This window comes from Gigantopelta aegis, chromosome 3, assembly GCF_016097555.1.
Source record: "Gigantopelta aegis isolate Gae_Host chromosome 3, Gae_host_genome, whole genome shotgun sequence".
Classification (NCBI taxonomy): Eukaryota; Metazoa; Mollusca; class Gastropoda; order Neomphalida; family Peltospiridae; genus Gigantopelta; species Gigantopelta aegis.
Window position 1 is genome coordinate 17,126,397 of NC_054701.1, and position 22,805 is coordinate 17,149,201.

Here is a 22,805-nt window from a genome sequence, read left to right on the forward strand (position 1 = left end):
AGAGTCTGGTAGGTACATGGTTTATGTCCCACCTGAGACAATGGGAGATTTTTCATTCCAGTACCGGTTCTAACCCTGAGTGACTTACTTGGAGATGAGGGTGGGGATATAATGCCATATACAATACCTCAGAGTTTCACAGGTGTGATTATGGTACAAAGTGACAGGAACTGGTTTTGAATTTCAAGTGTACGACTCCAAATAGGGGATGATGACCCAGCAGGCACTGCAGATTTCATGTTACAACCAGGTTGATGATGCAGAGATAGCTCAACTGACATCAAACGTGGAGCATGGCCCTGTCAATTACTGAAAGGGAAATGTTGCGACTTCCAATTCATCTCATCGTCTTCCATACAGTTGTAAAGTCTTAACAAAAAATCTTTTGTCTCTTATATGTATGTGGTGTTTTAAAAAGTACCACAACAAACATGGCAAATGTTTCTTTCTATAGAACCAACTTCATTGGTTAGGACTGTAGAGTATGACTTGGTGGTGACTTATAGAGATGGTAAGGAATTGATTTTATGACTGCAGTAGTTACTTAAATAGGGGTAGGATTCAGCTCAGTCGGTCGAGTGCTCATCTATGGTGCTTGCATCGCAGGATCGAAGCACCTTGGTGGATCCATTCAGCTGATTGGGTTTTTTCGTTTCAACTAGTGCACCACAACTACTGGTCAAAGGCCGTGGTATGTGGTTTGCTGTCTGTAGGAAAGAGCATATAAAAGATCCCTTGCTGCTAAATGGAAAAATGTAGCGGGTTCCTGTGATGACTACGAGTCAAAATTACAAATGTTTGACATCCAATAGCCGATGATTAATAATCAATGTGCTCTAGTGGTGTTGTTAAACAAAATAAACATTAGTCACTTAAATATGCCATTTTCAAGAAGCACACTATATATTTGTATAAAAAAAGAAATTATAACAGTTAAAATTTTCAATCTAGTCAAAAATGGAAACTTCTTTTCAAGAATAAAGCCAGTTCGATGGATTGTTATTACCGATAAGGGTTTGGATTAGTGGTTAGCATATGTTCACGGATAAGAAAGACGGTTTTGATTAAATATTCTCTTAAATACTGACCATAATGCCACACCACAATAAAAACCTACCAATTGTCTTAAAAATGTAACTTTTATAATTCAGAATGAGTATGATTTTGCAAATTGAAAACTCAGAACAAAAATATTGTGTTGCTAGTTAATTTTAAATGTATCACATGTTACATGGTTTCAAAATATTCCAGATTTTCATTTTTATGCAGCATTTCTGCATTATTGAGGTCACAAATTCACCATTATCTATATCAGCGTTGTCAATGTTCAGATTCTGTACCTTCAGCATAACAAAACTTAAACCACTGCTTAGTGTCAATCCATATCAACTTTTACTCTAACCGTGAAATGTAATCAACACTTTGCAGCATCCATAAAGAAAACCTTGAATGTGTTCGTCTCTTGTTCACTTCCAGCTGGATTATTATTAACTTCACTGTGTACATTCTTATTCATGGCAACACTACATAGTTCAACTGCCAACATTGAAATGTCAGAATACAAGCGATCACATTGACCCATGTCTGTGTGTATTGGCCAACATTACTTTGTGTATCTACCTGAACACACATCAAACAGTATACCTTTGTACAGAAACCACATTATATCGATCTCATTTCAGATCATCTATATTAACCAGCATATCCCTGCAGGCCACGTATAAAAACAGCTTATCTTCTTGTGGTCTATAATCTTCATATATCTGTATATGAATCGGCATATCTTCATATATCTGTATATGATCCAGCATATCTTTATAAATCTTTTTGTATGCACCAGCAAATCTTCAAATATCTTTGTATATGAACCATCATATTTTTATATATCTCTATACGATCCAGCAAATCTTTATACATCTTTTTGTATGCACCAGCAAATCTTCAAATATCTTCGTATATGAACCATCATATCTTTATATATCTGTATGCGAACCAGCATATCTTTTTGTATGCACCATCATAGCTTCACATATCTTTGTATATGAAACCATCATATCTTCATATACCTGTATACGAACCAGCGTATCTTCATACATCTTTTTGTATGCACCAGCATAGCCTCATATATCTTTGTTTACAAACCAGCATATCTTCAATTTCATATATCTTTGTATATTAACTGATATTTGGGGACGTCTTGAGGATCCAAGGGGCTCTTCACCATAACCTTTCCCTTCATTGCACCACGATAAATTGTTTCCACAACATCAATGAAGTCTTGTTTTCTTTTGAAGCTACCAATGAATTTCGTGTGATCTGGTGTTCTGCAAATACAGAATAACACAAAGAAATGAGGCAAAGCATACAGACTTCAACAGTATGAAAATACAACATAAAACCTACTTACCTGCTTGGTTGGTGATAAACAACCTAAGACCAGGGATTTAGTACTAATATTTTGTTAGTAAAGAATTTCAAAAGATTTCCAAATGAACAAAAAATCTCACAAAGGAAATGACTTTTTGCCAGGCATTAAAAACTCTTCGCACAGTCCTGCAGACTGAGTTACGTCAAACTATTCTAATGTAACCCACAAATACTAGGTGGTATGGATTATCTAAATTACTTATTACTCTTACTTACCCCCAATCCACTTTCATGTGTTGTGCATTGAAGAAGAATATTGTGGCTGGATATAAAGTGATGTCGAAGTATGTCATGTACACGGGAATATCTTCCACATCAATAAGGTAGATCACAGCCATGTTAACCAGTTCCGGTGATGCTTTAGCAAGCTGCAAGAAACAACAGGTCTTGTTATGACTTTTTGTTTGTTACCAGTATCATTTGACAGTTGTGTTTAATTAATGAACGTAATCCAGCATTTTTAAAAAGGGAAGCATAAAGGATTTGCTTTTCATTGTACAGATATGTAATGATAACATTTGAAATAAAAAAAAGTGAACTGTGGGTTGAATGTATGGTGCAGTATTTAGCACCATGTGTATCTTAACTGGACGCAGCGATTTTGTTGCTGCATCCTAACAGCATGCGTGACAGATTTAGTAGAGATCGCAACACAATACCGATAGGAACTCTTTCTATTTTTCTTAAGTGGCACGAGTGACAAATATTAACCAATCAAACAAGTTTTACTTGGCAGCTTCAACTTAAAATAACAATTTAAAAATGGAGACTTGTAATGGTTGCGTCTGGTTAGGATATTAATATTATAGTTAGGATACAGCTTTATCATTTATGGTAGTGCAAAAATGAATTTGCAAAGTGTGGCATCACAATATTACAGAGAAGGGGGTTAACTAGTGCACAGGGCACACCAAGTCAATACTTTTCTTAACGTGTACTGAGAATTGCTTCCCTCTACTTAGCAAATTTAAAATGGCGTGGATATTTTTTAAGGTTGTCAAAGATTTATTTTTTTAATAATGATGCAAGTACTTTAATTCATAATTGGGATTTTGTGACTACTGTTGATTATACACTTTTGGTATGCATGTCCATTTGTAGCACTATTTCTGTTGAGAAACGGTTGAAACATGGTGCCACAAGTTTTGAATACAGGTTATATATAGTTATAATAAGTTATAGGATATGTAACAAGATCCTATTGTCCGAACCAAATTGTTAACAACTACAAAAAATTACTCTCCTACCTTTAATTGTCGTTAGATTTCCTCCAAAGTTTGTCCAGACATAAATCTTGAAAAAACCACTACAAATATACAGATTCCACACACGAGACCAACGATGTCGCCGATATTGTCTTTGCTGAGATTGCATAGGGAAAAATACATGCAGTTTTTTGCCATCTGCCATGTTGCTTGTTTATGGAATACTCTTCAAGAGGGGTGAAAGCCTCCAAAGTATGTGACACAATTACTATGAAATCGATGATCTCTAGTGGCATCATTAAAATAATAATAATAGTAGGCCTAATAATAATAAAAAATAATGATATGACATCATCACGTTTGCTTTTATATCATAACATGTTATGACGTTGTTAGATTAAGTCCTATCCTTTCACCCCTCTTGAAGAATATTCCATAAAAAGTCAAAATGGCAGCCGAAACAAAATTACATGCTTTTTTCCCTATGCGCTCTCAGCGAAGTCGATATAGGTGACATGGTTATCATCTGGTATATGGAATCTGTGTCATTGTAATGATTTTTTCAAGATTTGTGTCTGGACAAATTTTGAAGGATATCTAACGGCAATTAAAGGTAGGAGAGTAAATTTTCGTAGTTGTTAACAATTTAGTTCGGACAAGCGTTAATTTAAAACTTTCTATATTATCCAGCTTCAAGCAGTTCTGGTCATCTTGTTTTCCAAATCGTAAAATAAGAACAAGATCTTCTGTTTTTCTGATCACTTCGTCCACTTGTGCTTTCGTTGACAACTGAGGCAGAAGGTAACTCATCTTTCTTCAAGTTATAAAGCAACAATTCGACTCGATCAGAAAAACATGTGTTCCGGAAGTGACCCCTTATGTCATGGCAAAAACCGTTTCAATAACACAACAAATTAGTGACCTTGGAACAATATTTATATACATTAGCAATGACACACATTAATTTACTTTAATTGGATATGTGTGCAATTTATTTTTCGAACGATAATAATTATTATAATTCAGTTTTAGGTTCCACAAAACCAACTCAATTCCCATTTCGGACAATTTTAATGTTTACCAAAACGCTGTATCAGGTGAGCTCCGTGGTCTAGTGGATAAGCTGCTGGACATTCAAGCTGACGACAGTGGTTCAAATCCCGTCAAAGCTGGCTCACACATTCATTCATCTTTCTTATCTATCACCCTCTGCCTATCATTCTCATTATCTTAATATAAAAAACTTTCCAATTTCTCCTACGATTTCAATCTGTTTCGACCCTTTCTGTCAGTTTCCTCCGACTCGGTCTTCTGAGCTGTCCACACCATCGCCTACCTGTCTCAACTTCCTCTACGGATGCAGTCTCTGTGTATTTCCCTGCACCCACCTGGCATCCTCGTGCTCTGCCGCTAATAAAGCTGGTCTGACCCACGGTACTAACTACGACCGCCGGTAGTAGGGGTGCATAGTAGGTGGTTACAAGTGCCTCTTAACAATGCCAGAAGTAACTACTGAACACTCCCCGAAGTGGTCAGACTAATCCCACAGCTAAAAGCTGATGGGGAATGGCAGGTGTGTGGCACAAATAGCCACAAGAGACAAGCACCTGTCGCGGTTGGAGAGACAAGGACTGGGATGTGGAGGTGGACAGCGAAAGAAGTTGAAAGATAGGAGGAGTTGCCAGATCGGGAAGAAATGAGATGGAATTCAAAAGGAGAGAAAGGAAAGGGGGCAGTGGGATAATAATAATAATAATAATAATAAAAGAAGCTGTATCAGCTGCCATATTTCGCTATTTTTACATAAGTTGGGAATAACGAAATTGTGCTTACACGCCATGTAAAGAATATATGACTGTTGAGTAAAGTACAAAATTATTAACAAGTTAATGTTTGTTTTTATTTAACGACACCACTAGATCACATTGATTCATTAATCATCGGCTATATTGGATGTCAAGCATTTGGTAAATTTAGTCTTAGAAGGAAACCCGCTACATTTTTTCATCAGTAGCAAGGGATCTTTTATATTAAATTATGGGTACTCCCAGAGACACTGGCACTGGTGCACTGGCTGGAACGAGTTTCGAGAAACAGTCCAATGGGTCCACCGACGGGGATCGATCCTAGATCGACTCCGCATTAAAAAGAAGGAGGTTTTTTTTTGCATAAATCACGCCTGCTATTAATGAGGTAAAAACAAGCAGATTGCTGATTTTATTCTGCCAATTAATTTGTAAGTGTGACACAAATGTTCATTTTAAAACTAAATAAAAGCAAAAGCAAATAAGCACTTGCAACCACTGGAGAGACACGTTCGTCACCAGTTTTGGAGAAACTTAATTTAAAGGTATGATAAAAATCTCTATTGTTGTATCTAGTTTAAAGGGGAAGTCTCAAAGTTGCATAGTGACCAAAAATATAATTTTTTTTTTTTTTTTTATTTTTTTTTTTTATATAAAATGTAAAGATTAAACATTTAATTACATGCCCACAAAAAATATTTATCCAAATAATTTCATTTACAATAATTTATAAAAAGAACTGGCTGTTATTTTAATGGATACCTGGCCTACCAGTATGCGGTGGAGATTTTTTGTGTACTTGTAAATATTTATTTACCATGGACAGCAGCCAGTTCTATGTTAGTGTGTAGACGCAATTCAAATTCACGTACAGACATAAATGAACAAAGTTATTATTTAAAAACAACTTCTAAATAACCTTGATTGTTTTGTCATTCAGATTACGCACTTCTAAAAAAAAAATGCGAACAATTTGTCTTGGACACATTTCCCCGCTTATTCGGACAGACAGACGTGCTTATTAAAAACCTTCAGTGAGTGGAAGCGCGTATAAAATAGTTGATAATTCATTGATTGCAATCCTCAGCGGCGCAGTGGTTAGGCCATCGGACTACAGGCTGGTAGGTACAGGGTTCGCAGCCCGATATCGGCTCCAACCCAGAGCGAATTCTTAAGGGCTCAATGTGTAGGTGTAAGACCACTACACCTTCTTCTTTCTCACTAACCACTAACCAACTAATCTACTCCCCCGGACAGACAGACCAGATAGCTGAGGTGTGTCCAGGACAGCGTGCTTGAACTTTAATTGGATATAAACACGAAAATAAGTTGAAATGAAATGATTGCAAGCCAACTAAGGTGAACGACACAAAATGGTGGGATTTACTAAGAAATAGATGCACATGGTATTTTTTTTATGGCAGATAAATTACATCACGATTCTTGGTAAACAATTTTAAGTTTATTTTAATTTATAAAAAAATCGAACGGGTGGAAAATGTACTTTATTTGTAAGAATAGTGTATTAACCAAAACATGTTGCCTTGTACTGTTATTATCGTTCATACTCGTGGTATCGAATGTACTATCATCTATGTAGAACTTCGAGCAAAACACTGACTCAGTCTAATCCCGTATTGTAGGTAAAATGTCACATTTCGATTGCATACTTTTACTTGGTCAATATGATTTGTGAATAAATGAGCTGTAGTGATGGTAAACTTGTCCCAGATGATTTCTACTATGATACTATCATCCTGGGGCGAGAGTTAGTTTCTGTCTCAATGTGACTGTCTGTTGTAGGCTACGAGAGTAGATGGGTTGATCAATATTATCATGATAAAAGCATTTCTGAGATGCCAAGTATGCCAAGTATGCCTATATATAAGGTTGCAAATTAATCACCACACATTTTTACATGGATTACTGTATGTAGAATAATGACAATACATGGTGAAAAGTGTTCAGGCCAGCTCATTTTGCCCAGATTTCTCTGTTTTTGCCCGAATTTAAGGATTTCCTCCAGAACTGGAGGGCTGTTGCCTCCTCTGCCTCGTACAGTTATGCCTGCACATAGATGATAAAGAACACCTGTAAGATGTCATGTGTGAACACTACAAAATAATCTTATAGGACCATTTCTTTTCAGAGACTACAGTAGTGCCTAATGATGCTAAGAGTGTTACCACGGAAACTGTTCCACTGGTCGGTGCTGGATGAAATCTCATTGGTTACTACAGCAACGAAATGTTATCCCTGTGTGACTTCCATTGAGTGCAGCTATAAACATTTGTCAACAAAATCATCTTGTCTACCAAAGTTGCTGTATCTGTCAAATAGAAACTGTTCTCAACATGCTGCAACGAGGTTGGAGGGTGAAAAGCACACTGGGATGGAAATAAAATCTGCTAGTGAAATTCTTAGCAGTCTGGACGCGGAAACTGAAAAGAAACTCAAAGTCTTTAAGATGGAATATGAAGTACTTCTCCACATGGGTGCCTTTGTATGTTTCTTACAAATATTTTAACCATCATACAGGGAACATTTTGTTTTCAAACTCTTAGCCATATTTCTAGTCAATTGAAAATTCATTAGCAACTCCTTTTTAATGTTTTAATATTGCGATCTCTGAACCTTGTATAGTGAACGCGACGCAATACGGAACAAAATGTTCCCTGTTAAATGGACTGTCCTGAGTTTGTTGCCTTTAAGATGTTGCCGACTAACAAAAATATTTATATGACTAAAATTGTACATTAAATTTGTTTTCAGTGCTCATAAAATGTGGGTGGCTGTATATTAAATATGTTTCTGATCATTCTAGTCAAATTTAATTTTATTTCCTACTATATTATTTAATTGAAACATTAGGATGACCAAAAACACACTGAATATGTAGACATTAATATTTAAAACAAGAAACTAAATTTAGGTTGTAACTTCCAACTTTCTTGGGGCGAGACGTAGCCCAGTGGTAAAAGTGCTTGCTTGATGCACAGTTGGTTTGGGATTGATCCCCTTCAGCCCATTTGGCTATTTCTTGCTCCAGCCAGTGCACCACGACTGGTACATCAAAGGCTGTGGTATGTGCTATCCTGTCAGTGGGATGGTGCATATAAAAGATCTCTTGCTGTTAATCGAAAAGAGCAACCCATGAAGTGGCAACAGCGGGTTTCCCCCCTCAATATCTGTGTGGTCCTTAACCGTATGTCCGACGCCATATAACTGTAAATAAAATGTGTTGAGTGTTAAATAAAACATTTCCTTCCTTCCAACTTTCTCTCACTATAATCTTTGTAAAAAAAAAAAATATCCATTAATTTCCAAGATTTTAGGGTACATAATCTTACCCTATGTACCCTCTGGCAGAAACCCTGATTGTATATTTACATGTGTATCTGGTACCATTTACGCACAAAACATTTGATCATTACAGAAGATGGATCAGTTTAGGGATGAAAAACAGGATTGATGTATGTTTGTTTGTTGTGACACAAACTTTTTATTTGCAAATTTACATTTACTTGCAAAACTAGGAATATGTTTTGTGAAATTAGACCATAGCCCAATATACGCATATTTAATATTTTTATCAGATAATTGAATTGAAAAATTGAAAGAAAACTTATTAATTCTGATTCGATGGTTAATATAATGTTTGATTAAAAATCACCTGTAATCAAAACCTGCTAACATATTATAATAATAGCAAAAACTTACCCAAAAATATACTGGCTCATAATTAATTTTGTTCAATATATGTTATCTGCTGTTCTCATTGATCCCAGTCAGTGGGCCCATTTGGCTGTTTGTCATTCCAGTCAGTTCACAACGACTGGTATATTGAAGGCTGTGGTATGTGCTATCCTGTATGGGATGGTGCATTTAAAAGATCCCTTACTACTAATGGAGGAAAAATGTTGTTGGTTTCCTCTCTAATGATATATCAAAATTATCAAGTGTTCTTACAATAGCCGATGATTAAAAAATCAATGTGCTCTAGTGGTGTCGTTAATCAAAACAAACTTTTAACTGTAACCTTCATCAGGCCTATTGCATTTCTATGTTATTGTCACTTCAGGTTCCAGAAACCATGACTGATGATACCTGGCTAAGAGTTTTAGAGCAAAATTCCTCATCCGCAAGAAGAAGGCTTTACAGATTCCTGCGAAGAAATGAAAAGCTTGAGGAGAAAAAAAAGGCTAAACAGCGGGCGAGAGAAGAAGAAAGATTGGCAACAGAAAGTCAGACAAAGGACCGCGAGGAATCTCCTCCCCTGGAGCCGAAAAATACCTTTTTCTTCCATATTCGTCAGACGTCCATGAATCGTACATATTATACTCGGCTGGCCCATTCCATGTTATTTGGAATACCTCTTGTGTTTGATTTGGACTTTGAGCAGCATATGCGTACTCAAGATTGTCAGAACTTGGTCTCTCAATTCATGATGGCATACGGTTTTAACAAGGTGGTACAGGAACCGTTTCACTTTGTTCTAACAGGTGCCAACCCTCAGGGTCACATCATGAGGATGTTAAACAAGGGATCGGTGGAACGCCCACTCGACTCGTTTCTCTTTACCGTCACGGAGCAGAGCTATCTGGATCTGTATCCTCGGAATAACGTCGTGTATCTGACGCCGAATGCTCCAAATGTACTGAAGTCCTTCAATCCCAATGATGTCTATATTATTGGTGGTCTGGTGGACAAGACGTCGAAGAAACCCTTCACCATGGCCAAGGCTAAAGAACAGAACATCAGGATGGCCAAGTTTCCACTGGATGAGCACCTCATGTAAGTGACTACATTTAACAGATAGATCAGGCGTTTATTTTCTCAAATTTGGTTTGATATACTTGCCATAAATGTAGCATGTATTATTTTCCCAAAATAGGTCCACAATCATTTACAGGGAACATTTTGTTCAGTATTACATTTTCAAGTTTCAAAAATCGCTACACAATTATAATGCATTAAACAGTTGTTGCGAAACAATTTTCAACAGACTAGATATATTGCTGATTGAGATTTTTAAAACAAAATGTTTCCTGCTTTAGCTTTAATGATGTTTTTGTTTTGGTCAGCATACCTATATGAATAGCCAATTTTCAGTGTCCCCCAAGTATACACTATGGTAATTAATTATAAGAAAGCATTTGCGACTAAACTCTTTATTGAACCATACTAGACAAATCCACTTTCCCCTCAATTTTACACAGTTGAAAGCATCATATCATCTATATTGTGGTCCCTGCAAAAACAGATTGCAAGCATATTTAATCACATTGATGTAAGCCATATGAATATAGTCATTGTGGTATTTATACTTCATTCTGCATGTTAGTCATCCTTTTCACTCTCCAGTATGCAGCTGTTTCAGGTGATGGGGGTATGAATATCCCGAATTTGCTAAAGTACAGGCATTTTGTAGATGGCAAATGCCAGCATAGAGTTCAAGTGACTAATAGTGTGAAATTTCATTATTTCAGTTGGTCACAAGGCACCAAGAGTCTCACGATTGACCAGGTGGTACGAATTCTCCTGGAGCTTAAAGAATCCAACAGCTGGAAAAGAGCGCTGCAGTACGTGCCAAAAAGAAAGATTGCTAGAGACTATCTCCAGTAGATCTCTCCATACGACTGTCAGAGATCGGTCTACCGTTTATTAGGTTATCTGCAGACTTCAAAATGAACAATGCTGCAAATGATTTTATCAGAGATGGCAATCTCTCAGATTTTTCTGGAATTCCAGAATTCAGGGCCCAATTTCACAAAATATCGTAAGCCTAGTTTTGCACGTAAACGTAAATCTACGACTAAACAACCATTCTTATTACTATTATAGTTAACAAATATAGTTTAAGAACACATATTTCTTTTTTTTTTGTCTTTAAAATACTCCAGCTCCGTAATAATGTAAATTTCTGCGTGAAATTGATGCCAAACACGTGTAAATGCATGACCGCTAGTAGCAGACGTAAAGTTATGATGTTTAGTGAAATGGGCCCCTGGATTTTAAAACAACCCAAAAACTGTTTCTGTCCTTGACAAAAAGTTTACAATAAAAGACCTCTGAAAGATCCGAGAACAGTTGTTTCATTCATGCACGTCTAGGTTTGCATAACTGAGGTTTTGTTAGTACATTAAATTTAGGATAAGATTCATATGGTCATAACAGGTTATGAAATGTGTGACCTGGGAGTTGATATGCAGATTTTTAATTCTCAGAGCTCTTATTTACAAGATGATGCAAAGTATTTTGTCTGTGGTCATTTTCTGTTTTATGTAATCAACAGAATGATTTGCAACGTTAAGAATGTGTATTAGTCATTACAACTGTTTTAATTAATAACTGAAGCATAGAATCAGTAGACCTGACTACAATTATTTATTGTATTATTTTATTTTCTAACACAAACCCCCCCCACGATTTCCTAATAGTGATTGTGTCAGAAATGTTTGTATTTTTTTGCTCTAGCCAGTGCACCACGGCTGGTATATCAAAGGCTGTGGTATGTGCCATCCTGTTTGGGATGGTACATATAAAAGATCCCTTGCTACTAATGGAAAAATGTAACAGGTTTCCTTTCTAAGACTATCAATAGCCAATGATTAACATCTAGTGATGTCGTTAAAGAAAACAAATAAATTGTTGTGTTTAAGGACATCACTGGAACACATTGATTAATTAATCATCGCCTATTGGATGTCAAACATTTGGTAATTCTGCCAGGTAGTCATCAGAGGACTGGCCTTGGTGGCGTCATGGTTAGGCCATCGGTCTATAGGCTGGTAGGTACTGGGTTCAGATCCCAGTCGAGCCATGGGATTTTTAATCCAGATACCGACTCCAAACCCTGAGTGAGTACTCTGCAAGGCTCAATGGGTAGGTGTAAACCACTAGCACCGACCAGTGATCCATAACTGGTTCAACAAAGGCCATGGTTTGTGCTATCCTGCCTGTGGGAAGCGCAAATAAAAGATCCCTTGCTGCTAATCGGAAAGAGTAGCCCATGTAGTGGCAACAGCGGGTTTCCTCTCAAAATCTGTGTGGTCCTTAACCATATGTCCGACGCCGTATAACCGTAAATAAAATGTGTCGAGTGCATCATTAAATAAAACATTTCTTTCTTTTTTTCTTTCATCAGAGGAAACCTGCTACATATTTCCTATTGCAGCATGGGATCTGTGTCAGAAATGACACCAAACACTGGATTTCTTGCCAAGAATTTGGTGTAAATTTTTTGTGTTAGGCTCAGAAAAAAAACATTTTGAAGAAATATTTGTCAGTCGATAAAGTGCTTGCCCTGAGGTGTTCTATTTAGCATCATGATACTCTGGAATAAACATGAGTAAAAACAAAAACTGGTTTTTAAAAATTAATTTATTAAAAAAAAAAAAAATGACTAGAAAACACGACATTGTAAAATATCTACTTACTGTAGATGCAGTGATGTAATTTTTCAGCTCAACTGTTATGATCTAGTGTGTTGTGACATTGTTTTGTAATCCATTTCTACTACTATTTTTAATGTCTATATTACTATAAAACAGTTGAACCAGTCTAAACCTTTCTAAACTTGGACATGCTTGTCACAGTAGTGATTATGGGTTCTGAATAATGCTGCAAACAAATTCTATAAATATAAAAACATTTTTGTAAAACTTTCATGATAAAAATGTTGTACAATGCTGCTAAAAAAAGTTCATAAATGTTAATTGGTGGGAAAACTCCCAAAACAAAGCATAATATTTTTATAATAAGTAATAGTGTGACTCCCAACGATTTGTACACATCTGAACTGAGCACATTGTTTAATTAGCCACTGTTATGTGGTAATAATGACACTTGACCCAGCAACTAGGAGAAGAAACTAGCGTTCACTTTAACACACCAGCTGGAATGATGAAAAAAATAAACCAGATGGTGAGAGAAGTCCCACAATCCTAGTTTTAGATGGACTCAAGTTTTTAAAATTTTATTCTTAAAAAACACAGATTCAATCCTTTGTACTTCTAAAAGGAGTTTGGGGATATGTATCTTTTTATAAAATCTTATTGCAAATGGCACATTAAAATAATAAATGATAACATTGTGTGCTATTTCTTAGTGCAGGGACTTAAGTAATTTAACAGTAAAAAAAACCATAAAACCATAAGAGTCAAATATATTTTACACTAATAAATTAGGTCCAGTGCTTTTGATGTAATTATTAATTGCTATAATAATTAATTCAGTAACCAGTGTGTTAATAGTCAAGTTGTGTGTACCCTGCTCTCGTGTATGACCTAGTTTTTGTTCACTAAAATTGTCAATCAGTCGTCATTTGAGTCATTAACTCCGGTTTCCTCCTCAGTGTCACTCGTATCCAAAATCTGCTGTTCTTGATATGGTTTAAGGTCATCACTGTATTCTGTCCAGGGAAGCTGCTGTGGACTGTCACTGCCGGCTTCTGTGGTAGGATAATTCCAGCAGGAACCTGTGGTTGCAGACGTCGTCATCAGAAAATGTTTCGATGGTCGTTTGCCGATTTTCTGCCTCTGCACGCAAGGAATTCGGGAATCACGTCGTGCTCGCACGTTTTGAAATTTTCTTTTCAGCCGTTTTTTCCACAATTCCTGAAATTGAAGTGACTGTAAATAAAATATGTGGCATGTAGCATAATTATTGAGGGATGTGTCCTAGAAATTTAATGTGTTTAGAAGCAATTTCCTGCATTCTAGAAGGATAATTTTAAATTGCAAATTTCTATAAAATAACTACATTCCAAGATCATTTAAAATATTTAAAAAACCCACCCCAAAAACCTCAATCCTGTACATTGTGCATAAGTTGCTGTGACCTATACATCTGTATGTGTTGGTGTGTGTATCATTAATACATCAATTGTAGAAAATAACGAGGCAGGATCTAGCACGGTCGGTAAAGCGCTCACTTGAGGTGCTTGGGTTGGAGGATTGAACCAATTTTTTACTGAGCTTTTGCCTATTCCACTACTGGTGTATTGAAGGCCATGGTAAGTGCGTTTTCTCTGAATATGTCAAAATTACCAAATCTTTGACATTCAGTAGCCGTTGATTAATAAATGTACTTTAGTGGTTTTAAACAAGACAGTTTATAAAAAAGAAAACTCACTTCATCAAGAATGCCACCGAGCTAGACTCGCCCCAGTACTGATCCATGAATGATAAACCAGTCTTTTTAACGACTTTACATCAAATGATTTATCGACAAATAAGTCTTGTCTTGTGAAGGGGCGGGACGTAGCCCAGTGGTAAAGTGCTTGCTTAATGTGCAGTTGGTCTTAGGATCGATCCCCGTCAGTGGGTCCATTGGGCCATTTCTAATTCCAGCCAGTGCACCACGAATGGTATATCAAAGGCTGTGGTATGTGCTGTCCTGTCCGTGAGATGGTGCATATATGAAAGATTCCTTGCTACTAATGAAAAAATGTAGCGTGTTTCCTTTCTAAGACTATATGTCGAAATTACCCAATATTTGATATCCAATAGCCAATGTTTAATAAATCAATGTGCTCTAGTGATGTTGTTACACAAAACAAACTTTTTTCTTTTTGTTTTTTTGTCTTGTGAATAAGAAAAGAAACTCCAAAAATCTCACTGCAGCATCTATTTGACTGTCTCCTTCCAGCGATGCAGATGGGTATTTATTCAGAAAGTTGTCAACAATCAGTGAGTATTGCAGTGTGGATGGATAGCTGAAAAACAAAACATAAAATATGCAAACAAGTGGCTTGAATGGAGTTATTGGATTAAAAACTAAATATTCTTGCAGTGGTCTTTGACAGATAGTTTTTGGTAATCTGAATTTTTGGTAATCTGAAATATAGTACTAACTGATGATTCTTTTTTTTGAAACTAAACAAACCGGGTTTTTTCTGATAATTGATTAAAAATATGTATCATGCAGTTAATATAGAAAATACTTTAAATTGTAAAACTTACTAAATAAGTGACATAATAATTTACAGAATGCTAGAACTTGTGAAATAAATTGCATTACATTTTTTTTACACCCAAACCTTACAAAATTTTGTTATGATTTTGCCCCCCCCCCTGAGAATCTCACTTTTTTTTTTTACTCCAGAAAATAGCATACACATCTTGGGATTTAATTTGTACCCCCTCAGGGTTTTGATCAGGGTGCGACCCTGTAAAACTTACTCTTTTTATATGGTATGAAATGCTGAATATTACAATTTCTATTATGTACAAAATCATTTGGTTACTCGACTGTTAAAACTTACAAAGTGAATTTTGTGACATGGTTGTAGATGACCTCCATCAGTCTGATTCTCTCGGAATCTAACAGTTTTTCACCACTTGACAGCTTCTCCCGAACACTCCATGGAATTTCTCTTTCTGGAATGTTGTACATATCATGCCGAGAGGTGGAATATGTCGATAAACCTTTGTGTCTTAAAAAAAGAAAAGAAAAAAAAAGGTTTACATTCGTATTTCATTTCAAGCATGTAGTGTAATGTGTTATTTGTAATCTCCATCTTCTGAACATTTAAACATAAAATCCTTATTACTTGTGGCACAGCCTCCATGACTATCAATCATTATCTGCAACACTGTCCCTACTACCAGGACCAGAACAAAGCAGTCTGGCTTTCAGATAAACTCCCTGGAGGAGAAACTACTTGGAGAATCTGCAGTGCAGCACAGCAGCATTTATTTAAACTACTGGGGTCCCTGATGGAGATGTCCTGGACAGGAGATCTGGTGCAAATCAGAACTCGTACCCAGGATGGACGTGCCTGAACCTCAGTGGATATGGGCACTTTAGAGTTTTCCTTCCTTCCTCGTGATGGAGCATTCAAAGAAGAAATCCTTATTACCACCACCACCCAAACATTATCAAGTTATTAACAAATTGTATATTTTCTTTTAACTTTTCTACAAAATTAAACACAACATGATCCCCATTTAAAAATAAAAGCTGAATTGATGTTAAAAAAACCCCTAAAACTATACAATAAAGGTAATTTTACAGTATTTCAGATACAGTCTAGTCTACTTTCTGAAAATCATTTTACCAAAAAAAAAAGCAGCACAGAAATCGGATAAAAAGCTTTAAATATCACATCCCTGAATATTTGATATTTGGTTTGGTTGAGTATATTACCCGATAAGAAAATAATTCTTAAACCTTACTTGATCGGCAACTGAAGATGCTGTATTTTCTGATGCTGACTGGAATGTGTGAATTGTGTGAGAGGTTTGGCAGACATGCAGTCTTGATTCATGGTCATTGTGTTTTCAAAAACTGGATCAGCAAGGGACAATATGGAACTCGATTCCATGTTAGCTGTGTTGTGAATACTGGACACTCTTGTATCACCAGGAGGGAGAGATTTTGAACTGTATGTAGTTCTTGCCTTAGGACTCGATTTCATACTAGGCAGAGTGTCTTGATTTGTTATCAGTGTTTTTGCAAAATCCGGAATGGCAAAAGACCGTGATGGACTGGATTCCATGCTAGACCTAAATTGAATATTGGACCCTTTGATATCATCAGGAGGGAGAGATTGAGAACTGCAAGTAGTTTTTGCCAGTTTATTGCTATAGTGTCGAGAGTCGGAACCATGTGGGGATCCAAAATGATCAGTTGTCCTCACAGGAAAGATAGATTCCTGCTGACTGTGAGTTGACTTTGAATGTACATCATGTCGATATAAACTGGATCTTAACGGATTGTTCTGAATCACAGGACGCAGATTTACACCTGTAAATACATGTCCCATCATGGATATGTCATTCAGGGTAGATGTGTACTCGTTTGATAACATATCGCTAGAAGTCTCTAATTCTTGACGTGCAATCCCAGGTTCTGACTTCACTGATGTAGGGTTAGCCAGTGGATGTGTCTGTAACCATGGAAACAATGTCAAGCTTGAATCTTGTTGTAGGGACAGGTCTGACAGCAGCAGAGAAGTGGAAGAGGAATTTGCTGAATTCAGGGATTCATTTTCAAACTGAGATGTAGACAGTCTCTTCATTTGATCCCTGAATGGCAAAGATTCACTCTCACATGGAGAAACAGCCAAACTCTTGATTCGAATCCTGGGTGGCAATGATTCACCCTCATATGAAGGAACAGACCACTTGATTCGATCTCTGGATGACAATGATTTATCCTCACATGGATGATCAGACAACCTCTTGATTCTATCTCTGGATGGCAAAGATTCTTCCACACAAAGAGGAACAGACAACCTCTTGATTCGGTCCCTAGATGGCAAAGGTTCAGCATCATATGGAGGCACACATAACCTCATAATTTTATCCCTGGGTGTCAAAGATTCCCCCTCACATAGAGGAACTGACAACCTCTTGATTCTATCTCTGGAGGGCAAAGATTCACCCTCACATGGAGGAACAAACAACTTCTTGATTCGATCTATTGATGCATGAAGTTTTGATCTTGGTGATGTTCCAACTCTGTTCTTTTTGAGCTGATATTTTGTGGCTGATGAGTGTTTGGTACTCTCATTTCTGATTAGGTTTTCTTTCCTAGGACTCTGAGAGAAGATCACGTTCAATTTCCCACCATGTTTTACTGCATCAGTGGACTTCAGACGCACCCAGTCATTCCATTTCATCATGTAATACTGCAGACAAAAATCCTCCGATATTTTGAAGTCGTCTGCAATTTGAGTGTAAAGTCTCTCCATTGACAAGTTCTGTGAAGGCAGGGAAATTACATCCTTCTCAGAACCGAATGTCACATGGAAGTCTATCAAATTGCTGAAAAGAAACAAAAAGACTTAAGTTCAGTGAAATCAAAGACCAAGAAACAGCAAACATACTGAACTAGGTGTACATTAAGACTATATATATGTAGATAATAACTGGTTTATAAAAGTTAGTTGTTTATATGGTGATATGTTCCAGGGCATAATATATTCCATCTGCAATGTATTTCATTGCAAATGAAATACCAGGTTCCAATTATTTGTTCAATTGAACATACTAGGATTATGGTTAGGGTAAGTTTTAAACTTATGCATTACCTGATGGTAATACTAACAGGCTTTATGTACTTGCCTAAAATTTTATGCTGTGGAAAAATATTTTAATAATTTCTTTTGTCTCAAGTTGAATAATGTTCATCCATGAAGATGTCCCCTCAAGACAATGGTGCAAAATATCTTGCATAAAATGTTTTAATGAAATGATACTTTACTATAACCAAAATTAGAATGTTTAACAACATCTCGAGCTACAACACAGAAATGATATCTGGTATCACCATCATCTTACTGTGTTCTGCTGGCCGACAGAATGAAGCCAGTTTTTTTTATGTATGCTGTTTGGTGCACATGTTTACGGAGTATAAATGTGTGTGAAAAGTGGGCCCCAATATATTCTGAATGACTTACCCCTGGCCCTCGAACATCCACATTCCACAGTCTATGCTGTGTGTGTTTTGATAAAGAGGGCCAACAAGTTCAGTCATCAAGACTTCATTTTATAATTGTATATACATGTAGTTGGCTCATATCTGGCTACCCCGTGACCATTTTCCAAGGATCAAAGTTTAAGAAACATTTAACCTCCATCTACCTTATTAAAGTTTTGGTTAACAATAACTCCACCAGTGGGTCACATCTATGATGGTCACCATGTGACATACTGAAAATCAGAAATAGCCTTATTTCACCTAATATAAGTTATAATCATGAGTTATAATCATGAATGTGTCCATTTCCATTATACAAAGGGTGCCTAATCTTCTTGTGGGGTTATTTTTAAAATTCGATGACATTCAAATCCATGTTGGCCATTGTCCATCATACTGATAATAAAAACCCTAGAACTCTTGATATATTTGTGCAAAACTCATAAACTGAGATAGAACAATAAATGAGGTACATTTATTTATTCATTAAACAAATTTTATGTGTGCTGGAATTGTAAATTAAATAACAAAAGTTCTTAATGTCCATTTAACAAAATTTAGTGATGTTTGTTATCACTATAATCAGACTCGGACTCGGTGGTGAACTGTCAATGTCTGTATTATTGTTTATATACTGGATGTTCCAGTTTTGGGGTTCATGAGAGTACTGGGCAAATGCTGCAAACCACACACCATTTTGCACTGACCAAGCTCCAGCCAGAGCTCACAGAATTGAATGACATAGGAATGGCAGAGCTGAATGATCGTGAGGTAATTGGTATGTGTGCAGTTTTATTTCAGTTGCTGTGTGATGGAAGCTTCATTGTTCCTTTGTTCTTCTGTTGATTTTAGCTTATGCTTCTGCAAAGTTTCAGCTCTTCATGTCACCATACACAAATTTCATAGAAAATGTTTTATAGGCATTCAAGGTTTTAGAAGAGAGATGATGATACAAAGTGGCGCAGAAGAGCTCTACCTTCCATCCTCAAAATACATTTATCAAATATAGCCCTTTTATCAAGACCATAACAACCAAAGTTGCTATTGCGTCAGGTCATGACATGTTTTAATGAATAGGATGGTCACTTTAAAAGGTGTTCAAAACTCTTCAATGTTCGTCTAATAACAGACTGAGTATTCAGCAGCTGTTAAAAGCATCACTCATCAAACTTTACCTGGACAATGGAATATTCATTCATCTTATTCTCTATCAATCCCTGCTGTATATTTGTTTCTGACAGGATAGGATGTCCCATCACTACAATGTGTCATCAGGTTAAGTAGATACATCCTTATCACTATATAATCACATTAGATATCTCCAGAAAGGAGAATGATGTGTCAATCACACATCATTTCTGTATGGTGCAAAAATATTGAGGTTGTTTGTTAAAAAAAATGACCCCATTTATCATCATCACATTCTACTTCATGAAATGATTAGGTCCAATAGTAACTGTCATCTATTTGGTCATGTCAAAAAATGCACTACAAGAAAACTCAAGCTCTCCTGTCCTATTTCAGACCATCATTTTCCATCTCCACTGACAATGAATGCCCTCAACTGTAACACTTTTGTCATGGGTTGTGTGTGGTGATATAAAGAGTTAAACATATTGAATATAAAATATTAAAAATCTTGTGTTAATCATAGTATATCATTAGAGCGTGTTCATAAGGTAAATGCTATGATGCTAGCAGTGATTTTGCTAATTTATGCCACCTAATAAACATGGTCAGTGTCTTTAAAATATTAAGTTGCTTAAAAGGTTACATCACAAACTTGATCTAGCCTCCGTGATATATAAAGGGGCGGGATGTAGCCCAGTGGTAAAGCATTCGCTTGATGCGAGGTCAGTCTAGGATCAATCCCCGTCGGTGGGCACATTGGGCTATTTCTCGCTCCAGTCAATGCACCAGTGAGCGAGTCATTAAATAAACCAGTGCACCAGTGAGTACGTCGTTAAATAAAACATTTCCTTCCTGTGATATATACATTCAACTGATTCCATTATTGGGCAGAAACTATATTAGAGTGAACAATTTATTGCAAAATATGATACAGAAATGAAGACATAATAAAGATCTTGAAAAGAAGTAAAAAAATTTCAATAATAATTAGTTTTGTAATTTGAAACCTTTAATGAGTCTTCTGGAATCTGGTTGTGATAACAAATGATGAATTCCAGTAACATGAGTCACTTTATCAGTTCCAACTGGAAATGACTGTCTGGAACAACTGTAATGGCACCAACATGTTTAACCTTGAAATTGAATAATAGCCAAAGTTGCTCCATTGTCAATTTATTGTTAAGAAGACACCTGTTATATATTATTATTTGTTAAACATCGACTTATTGCCACCACCTAAATTCCATCTTCCAACTTCATGAACCAATCCTGGATCTGTTTTAAATAAGCAATGTTTCAGGCACAGAAAATGGATGGTTTGTGGATCAACTGGGCTATTTCTCATTCCAGCCAGAGCTTCACAACTGGTGTAAAAAGGCTATTTGCTGTACTATCTGTGGGATGGTGCATATAAAAGATCCCTTGCTGCTAATCAAAAAAGAATAACCCATGGTGTAATGGCAGCAGATTTCCTTTTGCTGTGTGAAACCTAACCATGTCCAATGCCATATAACTCAAATTAAAATGTGTGGAGTGTCTTTCTAAATAAAACATTTCTTCCTTCTTCCATAAGAGCTGTACACTATTGTCAGTTTTTTTAGTCACAACAAAAACCATGCACATGGGAAATGACCCTAAAGGAACTAACAGTCTTAAGATATTATTTTATTGACATCCTCTTACAGTCACTGAACACAGGTTCAAACAAGTAAGTTACATATATGCATGCACATTCTGTATTCTATTGAACTCCTATTCAATGTTGTTATCAAACAAATAGAGAACAGTCTGTGGAGGAGAGTTCAGGTGCTCTAATAAAACACCAGCATACCATACATCTATGATCAATTTAAAAAAAAAAAAAAAAAAAAAAAAAAAAACATCTACAGAAAACTCAACAAAGGTAAATATTTTTTATCTTTTAACCAAACAGGACAACAGTTTTTGGGAAGGGGTGGAGCTGGGTGTGTGCAGAAAAATATATCAAGTATATATATATATATATATATATATATATGTCGATCTTGAAACAAAATTTTATTTGGGAATAAAAATCAATGCAATATATTAATATATCAATCTTGAAACAAAAAATATGATTATCTATGACTAAACATTATTGTTTAAAGACATCACTAGAGCATACTTATTTATAAATCACTTGCTATTGGATGTCAAATATTTGTCAATTCTTCCCATTAGCAGCAAGGGATTTTGATATACCAGTCATGTGGCAATGGTTGGGACAGGAAAAACACCCATTTAGAAAATATGTCCACTAAAGGGATTTGATCCTTCAACCCAAGCACTGTCTGAGCTATATCCTGCCTCAAGACCATGTATGGGTAAGCACAATCTAATTAAAATTAGCTCCACTATTACATGTGGAGCTCATGTCCAGTTGACCTTTCATTCGATCAATCAAAACCTTACTTGCAAAATCATGCCAGTGATTTGAAAAGAATTTGAAAACATTCAGGATTATGCCGAGGGTATACAAAATGATTTGGGTGAATTACGAAGTATGCCGGAAACTAATTGCAATATATATTTTTCTATAAAATTTGTTTTAAGACGGAAAAAAAAACCTGTGATGGCATAGCCATAAAATCTGTTTATACTAGTATACAATCCAGAGTTTATTACTGCACTTTTCCCCCGTTTTTTTCAATGTTGAAATAGACCAACAAGTTTGCCTATTCCATAAGTAGTCTCGCCCGATATTTTTAGAATTTGTATGCTCCCGAATAACGCTATAAAAGGCAAAGTGTAATTGGTCGATATTAAAATTGTTATTTATAGATGAAAT

At 36.1% G+C, this 22,805-nt stretch overlaps 3 protein-coding genes across 5 annotated transcripts in view; 1 reads left to right on the forward strand and 2 right to left on the reverse strand.

Annotated features, from left to right (window-relative positions):
* Positions 1-1,193: 1,193 nt before the first annotated feature.
* LOC121367610 (thioredoxin-like protein 4B) lies at positions 1,194-4,492 on the reverse strand. Its single transcript, XM_041491888.1, has 3 exons — positions 4,311-4,492; positions 2,644-2,795; positions 1,194-2,324 (listed from the first exon to the last, which is right to left on the reverse strand). The coding sequence occupies exons 1-3, from the start codon at positions 4,440-4,442 to the stop codon at positions 2,159-2,161; spliced, it is 450 nt and encodes a 149-aa protein (XP_041347822.1). The 5' UTR covers positions 4,443-4,492; the 3' UTR covers positions 1,194-2,158.
* LOC121367609 (tRNA methyltransferase 10 homolog C-like) lies at positions 4,197-11,317 on the forward strand. Of its 3 annotated transcripts, none has more exons than XM_041491885.1 (4): positions 4,197-4,245; positions 7,587-7,940; positions 9,519-10,231; positions 10,927-11,317. In XM_041491885.1, exons 2-4 carry the CDS (start codon positions 7,605-7,607, stop codon positions 11,060-11,062), a joined length of 1,185 nt encoding a protein of 394 aa, XP_041347819.1. In that variant the 5' UTR covers positions 4,197-4,245; positions 7,587-7,604; the 3' UTR covers positions 11,063-11,317. The 3 variants fall into 3 exon arrangements, with proteins under 3 accessions (XP_041347819.1, XP_041347818.1, XP_041347821.1); XM_041491884.1 differs by lacking the exon at positions 4,197-4,245 and adding an exon at positions 6,800-6,883; XM_041491887.1 differs by lacking the exon at positions 4,197-4,245 and adding an exon at positions 6,962-7,080.
* A 1,495-nt stretch (positions 11,318-12,812) lies between these two features.
* The window catches only part of LOC121367611 (mucin-5AC-like), a 53,890-nt gene continuing 43,897 nt past the window's right edge, over positions 12,813-22,805 (reverse strand). Inside the window, exons 5-8 of the mRNA XM_041491890.1 lie at positions 16,618-18,210; positions 15,705-15,875; positions 15,059-15,155; positions 12,813-14,055 (exon numbers count right to left, since the gene is read on the reverse strand). Of these exons, the coding sequence (XP_041347824.1) occupies positions 13,753-14,055; positions 15,059-15,155; positions 15,705-15,875; positions 16,618-18,210 (2,164 nt within the window). The 3' untranslated portion in view covers positions 12,813-13,752. The remainder of the gene's footprint in view (positions 14,056-15,058; positions 15,156-15,704; positions 15,876-16,617; positions 18,211-22,805) is intronic.

What these genes read in the sequence shown, in the direction of transcription:
- LOC121367610 (XM_041491888.1), bottom strand. Translation starts at nt 4,442, where the DNA reads ATGAGTTACCTTCTGCCTCAGTTGTCAACGAAAGCACAAGTGGACGAA. An exon ending in GCTTGAAGCTGGATAATATA is followed by an intron (nt 2,796 to 4,310) that starts GAAAGTTTTAAA and finishes TGTTTCTTGCAG; the next exon opens with CTTGCTAAAGCATCACCGGA. An exon ending in CACATGAAAGTGGATTGGGG is followed by an intron (nt 2,325 to 2,643) that starts GTAAGTAAGAGT and finishes CTGTATTTGCAG; the next exon opens with AACACCAGATCACACGAAAT.
- LOC121367609 (XM_041491885.1), top strand. Translation starts at nt 7,605, where the DNA reads ATGATGCTAAGAGTGTTACCACGGAAACTGTTCCACTGGTCGGTGCTG. An exon ending in TTCTCCACATGGGTGCCTTT is followed by an intron (nt 7,941 to 9,518) that starts GTATGTTTCTTA and finishes TTGTCACTTCAG; the next exon opens with GTTCCAGAAACCATGACTGA. An exon ending in CCACTGGATGAGCACCTCAT is followed by an intron (nt 10,232 to 10,926) that starts GTAAGTGACTAC and finishes TCATTATTTCAG; the next exon opens with TTGGTCACAAGGCACCAAGA.